The following is a 21,496-nucleotide window of genomic DNA, read 5'->3' as shown; positions in this document are numbered from 1 at the left end:
CTATCGGCAGAGGACTCTTATTTTGACATATGGACTGTTGTTTTGACACGTCCGCTGTTTTTTGTTTTGTTTTTTTAAGTCTTTTTTAAAGTCAGGCAAATGGAAGTAGAAAGGACAAAATGCCAAATATTTATGTTGGAAGGATAACAATATTTTTACTGTGTAATTATGCTACCCAATATTTTGTTTCTTTATTTGTTTACATAAAAATAATTGTTTATTTTTTCTTTCGACCGCGGACTCTTATTTTGACACGTCCGCCGTGTAACGGAAGTCCGCGTCGCATCTCGCTTTGGACTGAAAACAAAATAAACAGGAGTGGAATCGCCAACATGCGTCGGTCCTCGATCAGCTGAAGACGACCTGAGCTGACATGGGCTTGTAAGGGTGGTGTCAGTGATGGAGGAGATGGAGGAGGAGCCGCTGGACAGGACTGAGGATGATAATCATAACTGTGGCGCTGAAGGTGTGTGTGTGAGTGTGTGTTCACCTGCGCAGGTGTGTGTGGATTATGACTCCAGCAGCGAGTCCGACAGTTCGGCCACATCCGCGTCTAACGGCGCCGCGCCGCTGCTCAACTCCTCGACCTCCAAGTTCCGTGAGTTACAGCTCTGAACACCCGCGAAAGAGTGTGTGTGTGTCAGCTCTGAATACCCGCTAAAGAGTGTGTGTGTCAGCTTTGAATACCCGCTAAAGAGTGTGTGTGTGTCAGCTCTGAACACCCGCTAAAGAGTGTGTGTGTGTGTGTGTGTGTGTGTCCGCTCTGAACACCCGCGAAAGAGAGTGTGTGTGTGTGTGTGTGTGTGTGTGTCAGCTCTGAACACCCACTAAAGAGTGTGTGTGTGTGTGTGTGTGTGTCAGCTCTGAACACCCACTAAAGAGTGTGTGTCAGCTCTGAACACCCGCTAAAGAGTGTGTGTGTGTGTGTGTGTGTGTCCGCTCTGAACACCCGCGAAAGAGTGTGTGTGTGTGTGTGTGTGTGTGTGTGTGTGTGTGTGTCAGCTCTGAACACCCACTAAAGAGTGTGTGTGTGTCAGCTCTGAACACCCGCTAAAGAGTGTGTGTGTCAGCTCTGAACACCCGCTAAAGAGTGTGTGTGTCAGCTCTGAACACCCGCTAAAGAGTGTGTGTGTCAGCTCTGAACACCCGCGAAAGAGTGTGTGTGTGTGTGTGTGTGTCAGCTCTGAACACCCACTAAAGAGTGTGTGTGTGTGTGTCCGCTCTGAACACCCGCGAAAGAGTGTGTGTGTGTGTGTGTGTGTGTGTGTGTGTGTGTGTGTGTGTGTGTGTGTGTGTGTGTGTGTGTGTGTGTGTGTGTGTGTGTGTGTGTGTCCGCTCTGAACACCCGCAAAAGAGTGTGTGTCAGGTGGAAACTCTCCATGGTACTTAGATTTATACCAATGCTACTAAAATTCAGGCATGTGCCGGTATCAAAATTTCATGTTGCGATTAATTGCTGAAGCTTTCATCACGGTATACGGTATTATCACGATATTGAAATAAGTTGCAAAAAAAGTGTTGTCATACTATATCAGGTTCAATCACTTTCTTATAACAAAAGAACCAAACATTTTAATACAATAAAGCAATACACAAAAATGTATAAAGTAAAGAAATATTTAAAACAGATTAAAGTGCAAAAGAATTATAAAGAACAATAGGTATGCTGAAATGTACATTTAACTAAGATTAATACATGCTTTAGAAGTATTTTTCATTGTCAGCTTGTTAATGAAGGAACTAATGTTAAATACTGGAGCCTTATTGTAAAGTGTGTGATTGAACAACAGTCAGAACATATTCAAACAATATCTAGGGCATGTAATTTAGTCCAGATTAAAATATAAAATGCAAGTTTGAAAATGAATAGCTTTAAAGGTGAACTATGTAGGATTTTTGCAGTAAAACATCCAGAAACCACTAGGCCAGTGTTATATATTTTGTTCAGTTGAGTACTTAGAATATCCCAAATGTTTTCAACTATTTGTAAATCGTGAGAAAATTGCTATTTTAACCGAGGAGCCGGGACGTGTGAGCTTTGCGTTTGAGGGAGTCGCCTGTCGATTGCGTCATATCTGCGTCACCCTCGGTCTCCGGGTTTATTCAGTGAAACACTTTACTCTCACAGCAGTGTGAAAAAGTGTCATAGCAGCCGCCGAGCGAACGTCATAACTTCCTTTTCAACACACTCAGATATATCTAATACGATAAACAGAGCTGCGTTACCTCACACTCAGCACTGGAGAAGAGGAAGTGCCGCCGGCAACAGTGTCATAATAAAAGTCCCGCCAGCGACTATGCCATAATAACAGTCCCGCTCTTCAATCGCTCCTGCGGCCTTGCTCAGCTCCACAACACTCGCTCCTGCTCTGCTTCAGACTACAGTAATGTTAATAATCGCATCCATGAACATGATTTCTGCCCGAGTCCTATCCTGACTGTTTTCCACCGGCTGTGAGGTGAATACCACATGTCCCGAGATTCTGCGCTCAAACGTGGCGTCATCAAACTACGCCTTTGTTTTGAACAGGCGACCTCTAGCGGACGGAAAAGTTACATAGTGCAGCTTTAAGTATTATGTATTAGGTTATGTGATTACTGGGGAAGCGGCTGCATTTCTGCAGTTGCGTCAGCGCCCTCTGCTGTCGAAGAGTGAATGTGCACTTCAGTGCGTCTCCTCATTCCGCCATGTGCTCGGCTCATGCACGGTCTATTTACATCAGTGCGAGTTCCTCTTTGACGTGTTTTTCATTTTAAACGGTTGATGAGTAAAGTATTCTTAAAATTCATTCTAAAAATCGGAATAATTCGTAATAAATAATTATTCACGGTATTTTGAAGTGCCCACGATAACAATATTGTGCATGTTCATTATTGCGGTATATCGTATTACTGTTTACCGGCACATGTCTAGCTATGATATTTCAAGGCACTGCCGAAATCCCCTAACCGTAAATATAAAAGTGTGTGTGTGTGTTTGTGTGTGTGTTGTATACAATTCTAGAATTGGGGGTACATTTGAGTCTCCCAGATAAACCCTGTTATTTTTCCATAAAACAATTAATAAAACAGAAAATTAATAAACAGTTTATAAATAGTAATTTTAATGAACATATTTTATTTAGACTTATTTTTTTTCTTCTAAAAAACAATACAAATGAAGTTGTCTTTAAAATAAAATTAAAACGTTATTTTAAATGTGTTGATAAAAAGTACTTTTTCTTATTTATGCATGCATTTATAAAATGAAATAAAAATATTTTTTTATAAAAATGTTTATTTTTATTAATAATATTAAAAATGGGACTCATTTTGTATTGTATTAATTTTTATAATTATATTTATATAATTATATTAATATTATATAAAACATATATAATCATATTATAATCAAGTCATACAAAAATGAGAAAAAAATTTAATAAACATTTACAATAAAACATTATTTTGTGCTTATTTATGCATGTATTATTTAGCTTCTTTTATCTTAAAAATCATATTTTGCCATGTAAATATATTTTATAATTTTAAATAAAATGATATATATATATATTTATTATTATTATAATTATTATTATTATTATTTTATTTTTTTTATATGCTTATTGCCATGTTTCCATGTCCAAAAACTGGGGATTCACAGATATGAACATTTTGACCGATAACCGATAATTCTTTAAATTTGAAAGCCGATAACCGATATATTGGCCGATAAACCTAAATCCAAATGTTTATATACTTTTTGAGAGCCTGATTACAAAAACAAGTATCAGCATTAAAATCCACGTCCCAAACACACAATTATGATGTTTTTATTATAATTTTATGCCGATATGACAGACTTGCGCGTCGCATTAACTGTATTTTCCTTTTTGAAGAGATTCCAATCATATCTTTAAGCCCTTCAGCCATCATGGCCTCCTCAGTTGCTTCTGTTGGTTTGACCCTGATGTTGATGTGTGTGTAGTGTTGATGTGTTGATGTGTTGATGTGTGTGTAGTGTTGAACGCCATGAGCACAGAAGAGTACCGGACGGTTTACTGGCCAAAGCTGGAGCGAGCCATTGAGCATCTGCTCACTCAAAGCCCACTGGACCACATCTCCATCTCATACGAGCAGATCTACAGGTCAGTGTTCCTCCAGTTAAAGGAGCGGCGAACCGTTGGCCTCTGGCAGCAGACTCACCCTGCTCGTGTGTGTGTGTGTGTGTGTGTGTGTGTTCTCTCCTCCTGCAGTCACGTCTATAAGTGTGTGTGCCAACAGCACTCAGAGCTGCTGTACAACGACCTGATGTGGAAGATCACGTGTCATCTGGAGCAGGTGTCTTCTGAACTACAGGTCAGTGTGTCCACACTTCTACACCTGAGAGTGAACACACACACTGCAACACTCAAGTCAACTGCTGGGGATTTTTACATTAATATATAATATGATTTTTAGATAAAAGAAGCAAAATAATACACGCATAAATATATATATATATATATAATTTGTTTTTTTTTTTGAAAGGTCTTTTTTTACTGACACATTTAAATATTAAATAAAATAAGCTAAATAATTCATGCATAAACTAAGTAAATTTTATTACATTTAAAATACATTTTTGTTCATGGCAAATAAGATTTTTAGATAAAAGAAACAAAATAATACATGCATAAATAATTTTTAAGGACATTTTATTACATTTAAAATACATTTTATACATGGCAAATAAGATTTTTAGATAAAAGAAACAAAATAATACATGCATAAATATATATATATATATAATTTTTTTTTTTTTTGAAAGGTATTTTTTTACTGACACATTTAAATATTAAATAAAATAAGCTAAATAATTCAGGCATAAACTAAGTAAATTTCATTACATTTAAAATAAATTTTTATTCATGGCAAATAAGATTTTTAGATAAAAGAAACAAAATAATACATGCATAAATATATATATATATATATATATATATTATATTAAATTTTTTGTTAAGGTCTTTTTTTACTAACACATTTAAAATATTAAATAAAAGAAGCAAAATAATGCATGCATACATATTTTTTCTAAAGTAAACTTTTATTACATTTAAACATTTTTATACATGGCAAAATATGATTTGAAATAAAAGCAAAATAATTCATGCATAAATATTTTTAAGTAAATTTTATTACATTTAAAATATTTTTTTATACATGGCAAAATATATATTTTTTGATAAAAGAAGCAAAATAATGCATGCACAAATAATTTTAAGTCCTTTATTAATTACATTTTAAAATTACACATTTTTATACATGGAAACATTTGATTTTTAAAATAAAAGAAGCAAAATAATGCATGCATAAACATTTTTAAGTACATTTTTATTACATTTAAAACACATTTTTATACATGGCAAATTTTTTTTAGATAAAATAAGCAAAATAATACATGCATAAGTAATTTTTTCAAAGTCATTTATTAATTACATTTTAAAATAACATTTTTATAAATGGCAAATATGATTTTTAGATTTTAAAAATGTTTATTTATGCATGCATTATTTTACTACTTTTATTTAAAATCATATTTTGCCATGTATAGAATTATTTTAAAATGTAATTAATAAATTACTTAAATTCTTTATGCATGCATTGTTTTACTTTTTTTAAGTAATTTATTGATTACATTTTATAAAAATGTTATACCTGGCAAAATATGATTTTAAGATAAAAGCAGTAAAATAATGCATGCATAAACATTTTTTTACGTAATTTTTATTACATTTAAAATAATTTTACACATGGCAAAATATGATTTTTTTTTATAAAATAAGAAAAATAATGCATGCATAAATAGTCATTTAAAAAAAAAACAATTACATTTAAAATAATTTTTAAACAATGGCAAAATATGATTTTTTAAATAAAAGAGCATAGTAATATATGCATACCTTTTTTGTTGAAAAAAGTAATTTTAATTTAATTTAAAATAACACTTTTTATATAAAATATTATTTTGAATGAGACTTTTTAATCATTTTTATTGTTTTTAAGATTGTATAAACTTGATTAATTTGATTAATTTTAATACAATTGTAGTTTATTTATTTTTTGTAATACATTAAAAACCGTATTTAAAGGTCCCATGGCATGGCATTTTTCTATTATTTTATAGTGTTTCCTGAGGTGTACTTATATTGTTAGTATGATTTTTACATCATAAAATGTCATAATTTAGAAATAAAAGGCATTTTTTTCTATACTGCTGTTTGCCCTGTGGCTGAATGCCCTGCTTCAAGAGGCGTGTCTGCTGTGAGACTTCAGTAAAAACACCCACTGTTGTGATTGGCTCACATCTTTGCATTTGAAATGAGTGGAGGGGGCGTGGTTTAACGAGGTCTACGACGCATGAGCTGCTGCCAGAGAGACGGATGGACCTGAGTTCACTTCACATCAGTTCTCTCAGCATGTCTGAACTGTTGTAGTTACTAGAATATACTTCAGGTTATTAGTCTATTTCTAGTCGGAGGGACTGTCACTCATGTCAGAAAGTTAGTAACTTTAGTAAATTATGGATCAGCGCTGACTGGAGACGCGAACCGTTTAGAACGATTCAGTCCGATTTGGTCAACTGGTTCGGTTCACTAAAAAGAACCGATTCAAAAGAATGATTCGTTTGCGAACCGGACATCACGGAGACGAAGCGATTGCTAACAAAGTTATTTATAGTAACTACTGAGTTGTGAGAGCGCTGTCAGTCAGCGCAAGTTTATTGTGTTTGTATCTGAGAGTTCTGAATAAACACGAGTCCCAGTCACACCGAGTCCGTCTTCATCATTATTCTACCAACTTTGTAACACATGTAATGTACCATTACAGCGAGATGAACGAGTTAGTAAGTGTTGATTAAAGCATTATTTCTAGATATGTTCCAATCATGAAAAGCGTCAGTGACGCGCATTGAGTACACAGCGCAAACAAAGACACAACAGCAGTAGGGCCCTATGATTTCCGCGATCACCGAATCGCGGACGGAATCGCGGAATTGGCATATTAACGCGGAATCTATTGTTAACGCGGAATTTCCCGGAATTTGACATATTTGGAATGAAATGCGGTTTTGTGTGGGAGAAGAACGTATGTCTGGGGAAAATGCAGACCGGGGGAAGCAAATCTGGGCGACTCAACCCCTCCCGTCATTTCAGCTCCGCCTTCAAAACAATGAAAGTATGGCGAAGCGGCTCACCACGGCTCTGCTTTCATCAGCGGAAAAGTTAAGAAACTCAACGCTAAAGCCCCGTTCACACCGCCCTCAGTACAGAGCCGAGCAGTTCCCTCAGGTAGTGCTTGCTGTATTTTGCCTTGTTTTTAATGCACTTCAATGTACTGTATGGAAAATAATGCCTTAAATGAACTTGAGAGAAAATGAGATGCGCGGATCAGCGCGTCTTATGCTGCCTTCACGTGCTCTCGGAATTATCGTAATATACGAGTTTCCTAGGTACACATTGCACCTGAACGCCCTCATATTTTGAAACTTGAATGCAATGCGCTCGTAATCACGACTTCAGAAGTCGGAATCATCAAATTTCCGATAGCACGTGAAGGCAGCATTATCCACATCATGTTCAGAAGCGGCTGTTCTTAAAGTGACAGGAGCACTGATAATGTCTGTCATTAATGTTCAAAGAACAACGGGAACAGAAGATTGTAGCTTTAATGATGATTAATCTATATTTCACTTATTATTTATGCAGTTAAGAAAGGTGTTGATAACTTTATTCAATTTCTGTGTAGACTATGCCTGACAGGGAAGGCCACAGGTAAATATAACATTTATTATAATGGGTTTATGTAAAGATTGTTTTAAGTTCAATTAAATTAAAAGTTATTTTTTAAAGCCTAATAAATGGTGAAATTGGTAGCTTTCAGTTATACTGTAATGTAACGTCATCAATGTTTCATATAGACATTAATATCAGTGATACTGGCCTTCATTCATAAAAAGATGCCATTACAACACACATTTAAAATATGCTGTCTTTAAATTGTTTCTAAATTAATTTGGAGAGTAACTGAAATTATTACAATATCAAAATATTAAAAACTCCAATGTTTTTAATTGCAATTAATCATGATTAATTACAGAAAAAATTCAATTAATTCTGTTTTTTTTTATTATCAATTCACAGCACTAATATCTAGTTGTGACTTGAAGTGCTTAGAGTGCAGTGTTATGTTGCAGTATTTGTCCTGAAAAGTAAATGTGATGTTTGTTACCTGTTTGATGTTTGTCATTCCTATTTTATGTTTTATGTTCTATTATATTAACATTAAAAACACTCTTTTTACGACTAAAATAACAGTTAAGGGTAAAAAAAACTGAATTTGCAAAAATTAAAACGGAAAAAAAAGGAATTAGCAAAAATTAAAACGGAAAAAACGGAATTTGGGAAAAAATAAAACGGAATTTGGGAAAAAATAAAACGGATTTCATAGGGCCCTACAGCAGTAATCAAATGTAATCCAGTTTATTGTGTGAAAGCTGGCTAGCCTAGCCGGATACCCTCACGCTTACCCCCCTTCTGCTTAATCTCACGCCGCGTTTGGCTCCTCCGCTGTGGGCCAGATGCAGTACTGGGGGTCGGGGATGTTGAAGGCCGACCGGTCAGTGCAGCCCGAGCTTCGGCGTGTGTGAAGTTTATCTCTAAAGAGATGTGACTCTGCTGATGTTGAGCAGAAACGACTGTATGCACATTTTAGAACCGATAGACGCGACGAGGACGTACAAAAACACTGACTCACAAGATAGAAAACACGAAAACACCGTTCTGTCGGGAGAGAGAGAAGCCGCAGTGTGTGCACGAATAATAAATAATTAGCTACACATCAGAAATCACTGATCACAGATCAGAAGGAACTGAAAAAAGACTTCTGTTTTCATTTGTACATCCAAACACTGAGAAACTGCCAGCGTTCACTCGTTCACAACCCATGATCTTGATGATTCTCTGGGCGGAGGAAAGGGAGGAAACCGTTCCTGCTTGGACGTCAAACCAGGAGACTTCAGGATTGGCTCGTCTGGCCTGTCATTTTCTCAAAGGCAGAGAAAGACAACCAGAACTTGGGTTTACACCGAGCAACATTTCTATCCACTTGGGGACAATATTCAGGCTAGGGGAACTCATATTAATGTTGAAAAACCTCATAAAATGAAAATTTCATGCCATGGGACCTTTAATAAAAATAACTTTTTTATTGAAACATTTACCTGTCATGGATTGCATGAATGTTTGGATGAGTGTGTGTGTGTAGTGTGAATAACGGCTGCTGTTGGTCTCTTGTGAAGGCCAGTCCTCCAGATGATCTGATCGAGAGCTTCAGCCTGGCTCTGTCTCAGTACACCGCAGCCCTGCACTGCATCGTCCCCGTCTTCATCTATATGGTCAGTAATACTCTGTGTTCAGACACTTTTACTGTTTGTCAGACCGGCTGGATTCTGTGTTTAAAGGGTTAGTTCACCTAAAAATGTAAATTCTGTCATTAATGACTTACCCTCATGTCGTTGGACACCCGTCAGACCTCCGTTCATCTTCAGACACAAATGAAGATATTTTAGTGTAAATCTGATGGCTCTGAAAGGCCTCCATTGGCTCAATGCACGGTTCACTCTCAAGACCCTTAAAAGGCACTAAAGACGTCGTTACAAAGTCCATCTCACTACAGTGGTTCTACAATAACTTTATGAATCGGCGAGAATAGTTTTTGTGCGCAAAAAACCCCCTAAATAACGACTTCTATAGTGATGACGATTTCAAAACACGGCATCATGAAGCTTCGAAAGGTTATGAATCAGTGAGTCGAATCATGATTCGGATCCAAACGGCTGAATCGACTCACTGATTCATAACGCTTCGAAGCTTCATGAGGCTGTGTTTTGAAATTGTCATCACTATATAAGTCGTTATTTAGGGTTTTTTTGTGCACAAAAACTATTCTCGCCGATTCATAAAGTTATTGTAGAACCACTGTAGTGAGATGGACTTTGTAACGACGTCTTTAGTGCCTTTTAAGGGTCTTGAGAGTGAACCGTGCATTGAGCCAATGGAGGCCTTTCAGAGCCATCAGATTTACACTAAAATATCTTCATTTGTGTCTGAAGATGAACGGAGGTCTTACGGGTGTCCAACGACATGAGGGTAAGTAATTAATGACAGAATTTTCATTTTTGGGTGAACTAACCCTTTAATGTGCCGTTGAACTTTATCACAGAACAAGTTCTACATTGAAACCAAGCTGAACCGAGACCTGCGGGACGATCTCATGAAGCTGTTCTCAGATCATGTGGCAGAGAAGCACGTCGGCACGTTACTGCGTGAGTCCTTTACACCACTACACCACCATCCCTAGAGGATGGAGGAAACGCCATTACATCACATCTCTGCAGAGACACTCAAAGCAGACATGATTCAGACACAGATATAATGTTTCTCTAGTGTGTGCAGGACACTATAGTTCATTTATGATGTGAGGAGAGCAAAATAAAGGCAACTCTGACATATTAAACCCTTATATTCCATATATCCCATATTCTCCATACAGTAAAACAGACACTTGAGCTGAGCATGTTTTTCTGAAGTGTTTTGTCTTTAATATCTAATGTGACCTTTGACCCCACAGACTGAACTAAATGAAGCATTGCTTGGTCATTGGTTGAGCTAAATTTAATATATTAATATGAATATATTAATATACTAAATCAAATATATTTATAATATATTTTTCATGATTTGTTTATGAATAAACATATCCAAATATCCAAAAAACATACTTATTAATAAAAAATACTTTATGAAAACAATTTTTATATTATTCACACACACACACACGTGTGTGTGTGTGTGTGTGTGTGTGTGTGTGTGTGTGTGTGTGTGTGTGTGTGTGTGTGTGTGTGTGTGTGTGTGTGTGTGTGTGTGTGTGTGTGTGTGTGTGTGTGTGTGTGTGTGTGTGTGTGTGTGTGTGTGTGTGTGTGTGTGTGTGTGTGTGTGTGTGTGTGTGTGTGTGTGTGTGTGTGTGTGTGTGTGTGTGTGTGTGTGTGTGTGTGTGTGTGTGTGTGTGTGTGTGTGTGTGTGTGTGTGTGTGTAATAAATATAAAAATTGTTTTCATAAAGTATTTTTTATTAATAAGTGTTTATCTAAATGTGTATGTATTTATTTATAAATAAATATATGTAATTTTATATTTATTTATAAATATATTTTATTTATTTATAATATATTATTATTTATTAATTATAAATATATTTATTTATGACTAAATGTATTAATTTATATGTTTGTAAATATATTTTATTTATTATTTAAAAAAATCATATATATATTTTTATTTAGATTTATTACTAAATATGTATTTATTTATTTATTTATGAATAAACATATATCCATATATCCAATATATGTATAAAATAAGCATATATTTTGTGTAATAAAATGTGTATCATTATTTTTTATTTATTTATTTGTAAATATATTTTATTTATTTATAATAAATTTAATTATTTATTTATTAATAAATATATTTATTTATGACTAAATGTATTAATGTATATGTTTGTAAATGTATACATTTATTTATTTAGAAATACATTTTATTTATAATATGTTTTATATTTATTACTAAATATGTATTTATTTATTTATGAATAAACATATAACCATATATCCTATATATATATATTGGTTATATGGTATATACATATATATGCCTTTTTTATTTATTTATAAATAAATAAACGTGTGTCATTTTATTTTTATTTATTTAATTATTTGTAAATATATTTTATTATTTATTTATTAATAAATATATTTATGACTAAAAATATTCATTTATATGTTTGTAAATATGTTTTATTTATTTATAATATATTATTATTTATTTATAAATATATTTATTTATGACTAAATGTATTAATTTATGTTTGTAAATATATTTTATTTATTTATAAATTATTTGTAATATATTTTTATTTATATTTATTACTAAATATGTATGTATTTATTTGTTTGTTTATTTATGAATAAACATATATCCATATATCCAATATATATATATATAAAATAAGCATATGTATGTGTGTATAATATAATGTGTATAATTATTTTATATTTATTTATTTGTAAATACATTTTATTTATAATATATTTTATTTATTTATTAATAAATATATTTATGACTAAATGTATTCATTTATATGTTTGTAAATATATTTTATTTATTTATACATTTTATTTTATTTTATTTATGAATAAACATATTGTCACAAATCACTTTGGAAACAAATTAAAATGTCTTTCAAGATTTCCACCTCTAACATGATTTCTTGATAAACTGCACCACAGTAGTGTGTGAGTAAATGAAGGCGTCTGAATAGATTTTGGTTTGACTGCACATTAAGTGTTTATTTTTCTTTCCAGCTCTTCTTAAAAAGGCTCATTCCATGCCATTTCTAGTGAAGCCGTCGACGATGGAGAGTGTTGTGAAGGGGCTGTACATCCTCCGGCCAGGTGTGTTTGCTCATTTACTTACGCCGGGTCGCTGTTCTTCTTCTCACACCACTGATATGGAGCATGCTAAATATTTTACATCTCTCAGATCGAGTCTTTGATTATACACATTACATGATTGTCACTCGTGTGAACAAGCACCAAATTGCCAGTGATTTCTAGCCGATGCCGATGCCGATTTTTTTTTTCATCAGCCTTAGCCGATGAGCGATACGGGCTGCCGATTTACTTGAGCCGATATTTGAAGCCGATACTGCTTTAGCTCCCTCAATTTACAACATAAAAATGACACAATGATCATCATGATAACAAATTACAATTTAAAAAAGGAACATTTATTGAACTAAAAAAAAACAATATTTAACAAATAGTAAAAACAGGTGAGGTAGAACAAGAAGAAAAAAAAAAGAGTTCAGTGGTGAAAATAAATTCTGAAAATAAATATTTAAGCATAAATAAAATAATTACACTATTGCACACAGTATCAACAAGCAAGCAGCATAATAAAGTGCACACTGACTGTACTATACTTCATTTTAAAACTATTTAAAACCTAGTCATTTAATGGTTACACTCTAAAAGCTATTGGGTTGCTTTGACCCAGCAGTTGGGTTAAATGTTTGCTTAAAACAACCCAATTGCTGGATTAGTCCATTTTCAACCCAACTTGGGTTATTTTTAACCCAGTATTGTTTAGAGTGTAGGTGCACTTCACTTAATCTCTTGTGGAGCAACACCAGCGGCAATTCAGGAAAAAATCTCCCAATGCTCCACGTGAAACTTCAGTCTTTCCACCTTTTACCATCGTGTCAATTCTCAATTGATTTTGATTAATATGTGCGAGGGAGAGCAAGACAGTTTGAAGACGGTGAGAGCTGCCCTGTGGACGCCTGTCTGTAAATAATGCAGGGAAAAAAATATCAGCCAACACAGCAGCCTTATATCGGCCGATGCAGATACACGTAAAAATATCGCAAATATCGGCCGATATATGGGTCTTACACTAGTGATTTCAGGCGGTACAGGGGTTTTGTTTTGGGTCAGATTTGCTCTGTCGTTGGCGTCTGTGTGTCGTGTTTCATGCACATCAGTGGCGTTTCTTTCACAGATACAACAAGCTTTGCATACACAGTTTATACTGGAGAAATGTTTGGTTATGTAAATATCACTTCAACCTGTGGACTATTTCTCTTGTGTTTTTATTCCCTAAAAACTATTTGAAAACAGTGTTTACTTGTACACTTCATTTCATTGCATATATATTTATTGATGTATTTATAAATACATATTTATTTATTAATACATGTTTTTTAAATGTATATATTTATTTATAAATAAACATGTATTTTTATATTTATTTATTTATTACTTATTAATAAATATATTTTTAATATTTATTTGTATATTTGTAAAGATATATGACTAAATTTATTCATTTATGTTTCTAAACATAATACATTTATTTATTAACAAAGTTTAAATTTTATATATATTTTATATAATTTATTTAACAATTAATTAATGTTTATTTAAGTGTGTATTTATTTATAAATAAATAAACATATGTATTTTAATATTTATTTATTAATAAATATATTTTTTATATTTATTTATTATTTATAAATATATTTATTTATATCTAAATTTACGTTTGTAAATGTATTTAATTTATTTATAATATATTTAATTAATTTATTACTTATTTATTAATACATTTATTTATGACAATTTATTAATTTATATGTTTGTAAATATATTTTATTTATTTATTTATAAACATCATTTATTTATAATATATTTTGTTCATATTTATAATCCATATATATATATATATATTATAAATAAATATACACACATTTAAATAAACATTAATTAATTAATGGTTAAATAAATTATATATATATATATATATATATTTATTTATTTATTTATCAATGAATGAATTAATTAATGTTTATTTAAAAGTGTGTATATTTATTTATAAATAAACATATGTATTTTTATATTTATTTATTAATACATATATTTTTATATTTATTTATGATTTATTAATAAATATATTTATGACCAAATGTATTTATTTATGTTTGTTAATTTGTTTAATTTATTTATAATATATGTAATTAATTTTTTTATGACAATTTATTAATTTATGTTTGTAAATATATTTAATTTATTTATAAACACAATATATTTAATTTATTTATAAATACATTTAATTTATATTTATAACTAAATAAGTTTTTATTTATTTTTGAATAAACATATATCCATAAATATATATAATATTGCACACATTCATATATATATATTGAGTTAAGATGTCATTGTGTTTTTCCTGTAGACTGGGTCCCTCTTGCTCCGGCTCTGTTCTCCAGATTCATTCCTCAGATCAATCCTCCGGCTCTGGAGTCTCAGCTCCCGTATTACGCGGCTCAGGACCAGAAGCTGCAGATGGAGCTGTGTGAGAACGGCTTCCCCAGGTACAGCTGATCCACCACCCTCACCTTACACCTGCACATGATGCCGGATAATCAGACTAGCCCCACCTGAGCCGCCAGATAATCAGACTAACCCCACCTGAGCCGCCGGATAATCAGACTAACCCCACCTGAGCCGCCAGATAATCAGACTAACCCCACCTGAGCCGTCAGATAATCAGACTAACCCCACCTGAGCCGTCAGATAATCAGACTAACCCCACCTGAGCCGCCGGATAATCAGACTAACCCCACCTGAGCCGCCAGATAATCAGACTAACCCCACCTGAGCCGCCAGATAATCAGACTAACCCCACCTGAGCCGTCAGATAATCAGACTAACCCCACCTGAGCCGCCAGATAATCAGACTAACCCCACCTGAGCCGTCAGATAATCAGACTAACCCCACCTGAGCCGCCAGATAATCAGACTAACCCCACCTGAGCCGCCAGATAATCAGACTAACCCCACCTGAGCCGCCAGATAATCAGACTAACCCCACCTGACCCGCCGGATAATCAGACTAACCCCACCTGAGCCGTCAGATAATCAGACTAACCCCACCTGAGCCGCCAGATAATCAGACTAACCCCACCTGAGCCGTCAGATAATCAGACTAACCCCACCTGAGCCGCCAGATAATCAGACTAACCCCACCTGAGCCGCCAGATAATCAGACTAACCCCACCTGAGCCGCCAGATAATCAGACTAGCCCCACCTGAGCCGCCAGATAATCAGACTAACCCCACCTGAGCTGCCAGATAATCAGACTAACCCCACCTGAGCCGCCAGATAATCAGACTAACCCCACCTGAGCCGCCAGATAATCAGACTAACCCCACCTGAGCCGCCAGATAATCAGACTAACCCCACCTGAGCCGCCAGATAATCAGACTAACCCCACCTGACCCGCCAGATAATCAGACGAACCCCACCTGAGCCGCCAGATAATCAGACTAACCCCACCTGAGCCGCCAGATAATCAGACTAACCCCACCTGACCCGTCAGATAATCAGACTAACCCCACCTGACCCGCCAGATAATCAGACTAACCCCACCTGACCCGTCAGATAATCAGACTAACCCCACCTGAGCCGCCAGATAATCAGACTCACCCCACCTGAGCCGCCAGATAATCAGACTCACCCCACCTGACCCGTCAGATAATCAGACTAACCCCACCTGAGCCGCCAGATAATCAGACTAACCCCACCTGAGCCGCCAGATAATCAGACTAACCCCACCTGAGCCGCCAGATAATCAGACTAACCCCACCTGACCCGTCAGATAATCAGACTAACCCCACCTGAGCCGCCAGATAATCAGACTAACCCCACCTGACCCGTCAGATAATCAGACTAACCCCACCTGAGCCGCCAGATAATCAGACGAACCCCACCTGAGCCGCCAGATAATCAGACTAACCCCACCTGAGCCGCCAGATAATCAGACTAACCCCACCTGACCCGTCAGATAATCAGACTAATCCCACCTGACCCGTCAGATAATCAGACTAACCCCACCCGAGCCGCCAGATAATCAGACTAACCCCACCTGACCCGTCAGATAATCAGACTAACCCCACCTGAGCCGCCAGATAATCAGACGAACCCCACCTGAGCCGCCAGATAATCAGACTAACCCCACCTGACCCGCCAGATAATCAGACTAACCCCACCTGAGCCGCCAGATAATCAGACTAACCCCACCTGAGCCGCCAGATAATCAGACTAACCCCACCTGAGCCGTCAGATAATCAGACTAACCCCACCTGAGCCGTCAGATAATCAGACTAACCCCACCTGAGCCGCCAGATAATCAGACTAACCCCACCTGAGCCGCCAGATAATCAGACTAACCCCACCTGAGCCGCCAGATAATCAGACTAACCCCACCTGAGCTGCCAGATAATCAGACTAACCCCACCTGAGCCGCCAGATAATCAGACTAACCCCACCTGAGCCGCCAGATAATCAGACTAACCCCACCTGAGCCGCCAGATAATCAGACTAACCCCACCTGACCCGCCAGATAATCAGACTAACCTCACCTGAGCCGCCAGATAATCAGACTAACCCCACCTGAGCCGCCAGATAATCAGACTAACCCCACCTGACCCGTCAGATAATCAGACTAACCCCACCTGACCCGCCAGATAATCAGACTAACCCCACCTGAGCCGCCAGATAATCAGACTAACCCCACCTGAGCCGCCAGATAATCAGACTAACCCCACCTGAGCCGCCAGATAATCAGACTAACCCCACCTGACCCGTCAGATAATCAGACTAACCCCACCTGAGCCGCCAGATAATCAGACTAACCCCACCTGACCCGTCAGATAATCAGACTAACCCCACCTGAGCCGCCAGATAATCAGACTAACCCCACCTGAGCCGCCAGATAATCAGACTAACCCCACCTGAGCCGCCAGATAATCAGACTAACCCCACCTGAGCCGTCAGATAATCAGACTAACCCCACCTGAGCCGTCAGATAATCAGACTAACCCCACCTGACCCGTGTTTCCGCAGGGGCGATCAGTCGCGGAAGCGCACCAGTGAAGAATCGTGACTGGGACGGGGATCCAAACACTACTTCAGTGGACTGAGAGACTTTCTGATGCAGAGACACCGTTCACACAGTCCTTTGGGGATTCTCGGATATTTTGAGGATCCGCAAACGCATTAAAGAACTACACAAACATCAGCACCATCAGTGTGTGTGCAGAGACGCCTCGGGTTCTGGCCAGTGAGATGTGCAGATGTGCAGTTATAGAGTTGGGTTATGGGAATGTTTCCTCCCTCAGGACGCTGGGTTATTATAGTGTGGCCGGCGTGAGACTGCAGGACCTGTGATGAATGAAGGTATTCAGAATCCATTGTGTTTTATATTTTAGGATCACTACTGTAGTTATCACCGCTCTGTTTGGTTTGACGCTTTTATTTGACGACCATATTACCTGATAATGACGTGCCTTTGGCTATTCGCCTCTCTTCCTTTTAGACTTTTTAAGTGAAATGTGATCTGTACATCAACTCTAGATTATTTGGTTTTTTTGCATCTCTCGATAATCTAATATTTATGGAAGCCCATTTCTGCCCCATAAGAAAGAAAGAAATCGTGCTGGTAAGTCATTATGAGAGAAAAAACAAAACAAATTGTGATTTAAATTGAAATTGTCAAAATTAAGGAATAAGTAATCGAAGTGATGAGATTAAATCTAAATTATGACTTCAAAAATCTACATTTTCATACAGTCACCATTAAGAGATAAAAAGTCAAAATGATGACATACTAAGTCAAAATTTATATTACTTAAAAAAAAAAAATTTCAGTCATAATTGAGATAAAAAGTTGATATTATTACTTAAAAAACAAAAATTTCAGTCATTATTGAGATAAAAAGTTGAAATTATTACTTCGAAATCGAAATTGTCATTCTAAGTCAAAATTAGGTCATAATTATGAAAACTCAAAATTGTTCTAATTTGAAATTGAGATAAAAAGTCTAAATTTTCATACTAAGTCGACATTATGAGTTAAAGTTAAAATTATGACTTTAAAAAATCTATTATTTTAGTAAAAATTATGCCATACAAAATTATCAGATCAAAAAATCTAAATGATTAGAAGTCAAAGTTTTAAGAAAAAAAAGTTGAAATTATGACTATTATGACTAAAAATTGAAATTGTCATACAAAGTCAAAATTATAAATAAAAAAATCAGTCAAAATTAGTCAGAGATAAAAAGTTGAAATTATGACATGCTAAGTCAAAATTGAGAAGTCGATTTTAAGATAAAAAGTCATAATTGTCATACTAAATCGAAATTATGATTATAAAAAGTTGGAATTTTCAGTCAAAATTGAGGTCAAAAGTTGAAATTATTACTTAAAAATATAAATTGTCATTCTAAGTCAAAATTAAGGTCATAATTATGAAAAGTCTAAATTGTCATACTAAGTCGACATTATGAGGTCATAATTATGGAAAAAGTTGAAATTATGACTTTAGACTTGAGTCTAAATTGAGATGTTAAAATTGAAGAAAAGTCGAAATTATGACTTAAAAATTTTAATTGTCATTCTAAGTCCAAATTAAGAGGACCTAAGTCTGAAAAAAGTCTAAATTGTCATTTGACTTTGTGAGTTAAAGTTATGACTCTACAAAATCTATTATTTTAGTCAAAATTAAATCATACATAGTCACATTTATCAGAATAATAAAAAATAAAATCTAAATGACAAGTCGAAGTTTTAAGATAAATTGAAATTATGATTTAAAAAATAAGTCAGCATGTCATCATTTCAACTTTATATCTCGAAGTCAAATTTATGAGAAGTCGATTTTTAAGATAAAAGGTTGAAATTTAGATAAAAAAATTAAATTATGACTTTCTTTTAATCTCATAATTATTTTTTATGTCATGATTTTCACATTTCATCTCATAATTACGGCTCAACAGAGGCCGAAATGTGCTTCCATAAATATTTGATTTAAAAAAATCACACATTTAACCTGAAACCACAGCAACTGATGTGAAAAACCGCAGATATGAATATGAATTCCAGGTGTAATATAAAGGGCTGCTCGTGATTTATCTGGAATAAATACATGACACTGAACAAGAATTGTGTATAATAACTTTAATAAGTCAATAACTAACAGTATTAAATGATATAATGCTAAATAGATCACTAGTTAAAAAAATGAATATATGTGAAGTATATTCCAGCATTAAAGAATATAATGATTCAAAAACATTTGAAAGTGAGTAGGAAGCAAAACATGGGGTGTTATGGGTTATTTCTGTTTAACTCAACTAAATTCAACCCTCGGGTTTGTGTAAAATAATCATTTTTTAGATCATTTAATTACAAAACAATGTATGAAAAGAAAAAACGGCAAGCAGAGCACTTGATAATAAACTCTTATCACCAAACGTCTGATCTCACCTGTTTCTTTTATTTTATAGTTTAATATCCTATACTAAACCTAAACTAATCTTGACATAATTTGAAAGCTTACAATCTTTAGTTCTTGTTAAAGTCAATGGTGAAAGTCATGTTCAGACTTTTATTTTGAAATGGTGAAAGTCATGTTCAGACTTTTATTTTGAAATGGTGAAAGTCATGTTCAGACTTTTATTTTGAAATGGTGAAAGTCATGTTCAGACTTTTATTTTGAAATGGTGATGAACAGAAAAAATCATGAAAGATTGGTTTGTTTTCATGCCAAGAGTTAACAATCATTAAATTTTTTGAGGAAAAAAAGGTCTGAAAATGTTTTAAATGTAAAGAAAAAATGATAGATTCTCCATTTATGATGTGGAGGCGAGCTTTAACGCACATACGTGTTCTTTTTATGTGTTTATTAGAGGTTGAATTCATATCAAACTTCCCATACTACTTCTGAATAGGATGGCTACTTCATAAATTGTATGAAAATTATGGAAATATACAGCCTGGATGCCAGCCGAACTTAGCCCCGCCCACAACATTTGAGATCGGGCTGGACTTGATCCGTTGGAGCGACAGAAGCTGTTCGGACCAATCAAATCATCAGGACGGGCTTTAGATGATGATGGACAGATGATCAACAGTAACGTAATGTTGAAACTTGGGTTGAACTCTAATCCTAAACGGAGAACTTGTTGGTATATGCGTTCACATTTACTATTTCTCTCAGAAATGATGATGGTGTTGGTAAGTACTCTGTGTATCCTTAAATTATTTTGACAACACCGGCAAAGATCATTTACATTCGTCGTCTTCCAGCGTGCGTGCAGACAGGGTTGCCAAGTTTTTACATTATGAAATTATGACTTAGCATGTCATAATTTGATGGTTTTCATAATTTTAAGTCAAAATTGAGAAGTCGATTTTAAAGCTACACTGTGTGATATGTTCCCCCATCTAGTGGTGAAAAGGTATATGACCATCCAGTGAATATTAGTTTCTCTTCCTCTCAATTCCGATTTAGTTTTAACTCCTACGGTTGCCGATTTAGTCCAAGATTAACATGGCTTCCAGTTCGACCTCGTCCACATTCGACACTGTGCCATCGAGTGTTAAAACGGCAAAGGCGAAGCTTGAATTTACGGGTATGTCCCTCTTTGGCTAATGTACTTTCAAGATGGAGGGGCAACATGACGACCCGCATTCGAACCCCTCACCCGTATGTGTTTACAATGACATATTATAAACTTACGAGAATACTTTATTACTTGAAAGAAGTAAATATACATTAATGAGCACATATATTTTTGAAAGAACTAAGTGTTTTTAGCTAAGAATAAACTAAAAAAGTTACACAGTGTAGCTTTAAGATAAAAAGTCGAAATTGTCATACTAAATCGAAATTATGAGAAGTTATGACATTATGAAATTATGACTAAAAAAACAAAATTTTCAGTAAAAATTGAGGTAAAAATTAAAGCTACACTGTGTAACTTTTTTAGTTAATTAATTAAT

General features: G+C 34.9%; 1 protein-coding gene across 2 annotated transcripts; it reads left to right on the top strand.

The window, feature by feature from the left end:
* The first annotated feature begins 303 nt into the window (after positions 1-303).
* Positions 304-19,962, top strand: cacul1 (CDK2 associated cullin domain 1). Of its 2 annotated transcripts, none has more exons than XM_079843616.1 (8): positions 304-466; positions 4,001-4,127; positions 4,236-4,338; positions 9,323-9,418; positions 10,246-10,348; positions 12,448-12,537; positions 14,882-15,020; positions 17,555-19,962. In XM_079843616.1, the coding sequence occupies exons 1-8, from the start codon at positions 400-402 to the stop codon at positions 17,592-17,594; spliced, it is 765 nt and encodes a 254-aa protein (XP_079699742.1). In that variant the 5' UTR covers positions 304-399; the 3' UTR covers positions 17,595-19,962. The 2 variants fall into 2 exon arrangements, with proteins under 2 accessions (XP_079699742.1, XP_079699741.1); XM_079843615.1 differs by having other exon boundaries at positions 304-598.
* Positions 19,963-21,496: the final 1,534 nt, after the last annotated feature.

This window comes from Gobio gobio, assembly GCF_949357685.1.
Source record: "Gobio gobio genome assembly, chromosome: 18".
NCBI classification, from domain to species: Eukaryota; Metazoa; Chordata; class Actinopteri; order Cypriniformes; family Gobionidae; genus Gobio; species Gobio gobio.
This window is presented reverse-complemented; position numbering and strand designations above follow the sequence as displayed.

Coding starts and splice junctions, on each gene's coding strand:
- cacul1 (XM_079843615.1), top strand. CDS start 400: ATGGAGGAGATGGAGGAGGAGCCGCTGGACAGGACTGAGGATGATAAT. Junction 599..4,000: donor CTCCTCGACCTCCAAGTTCC/GTGAGTTACAGC, acceptor ATGTGTGTGTAG/TGTTGAACGCCATGAGCACA. Junction 12,538..14,881: donor GCTGTACATCCTCCGGCCAG/GTGTGTTTGCTC, acceptor TTTTTCCTGTAG/ACTGGGTCCCTCTTGCTCCG.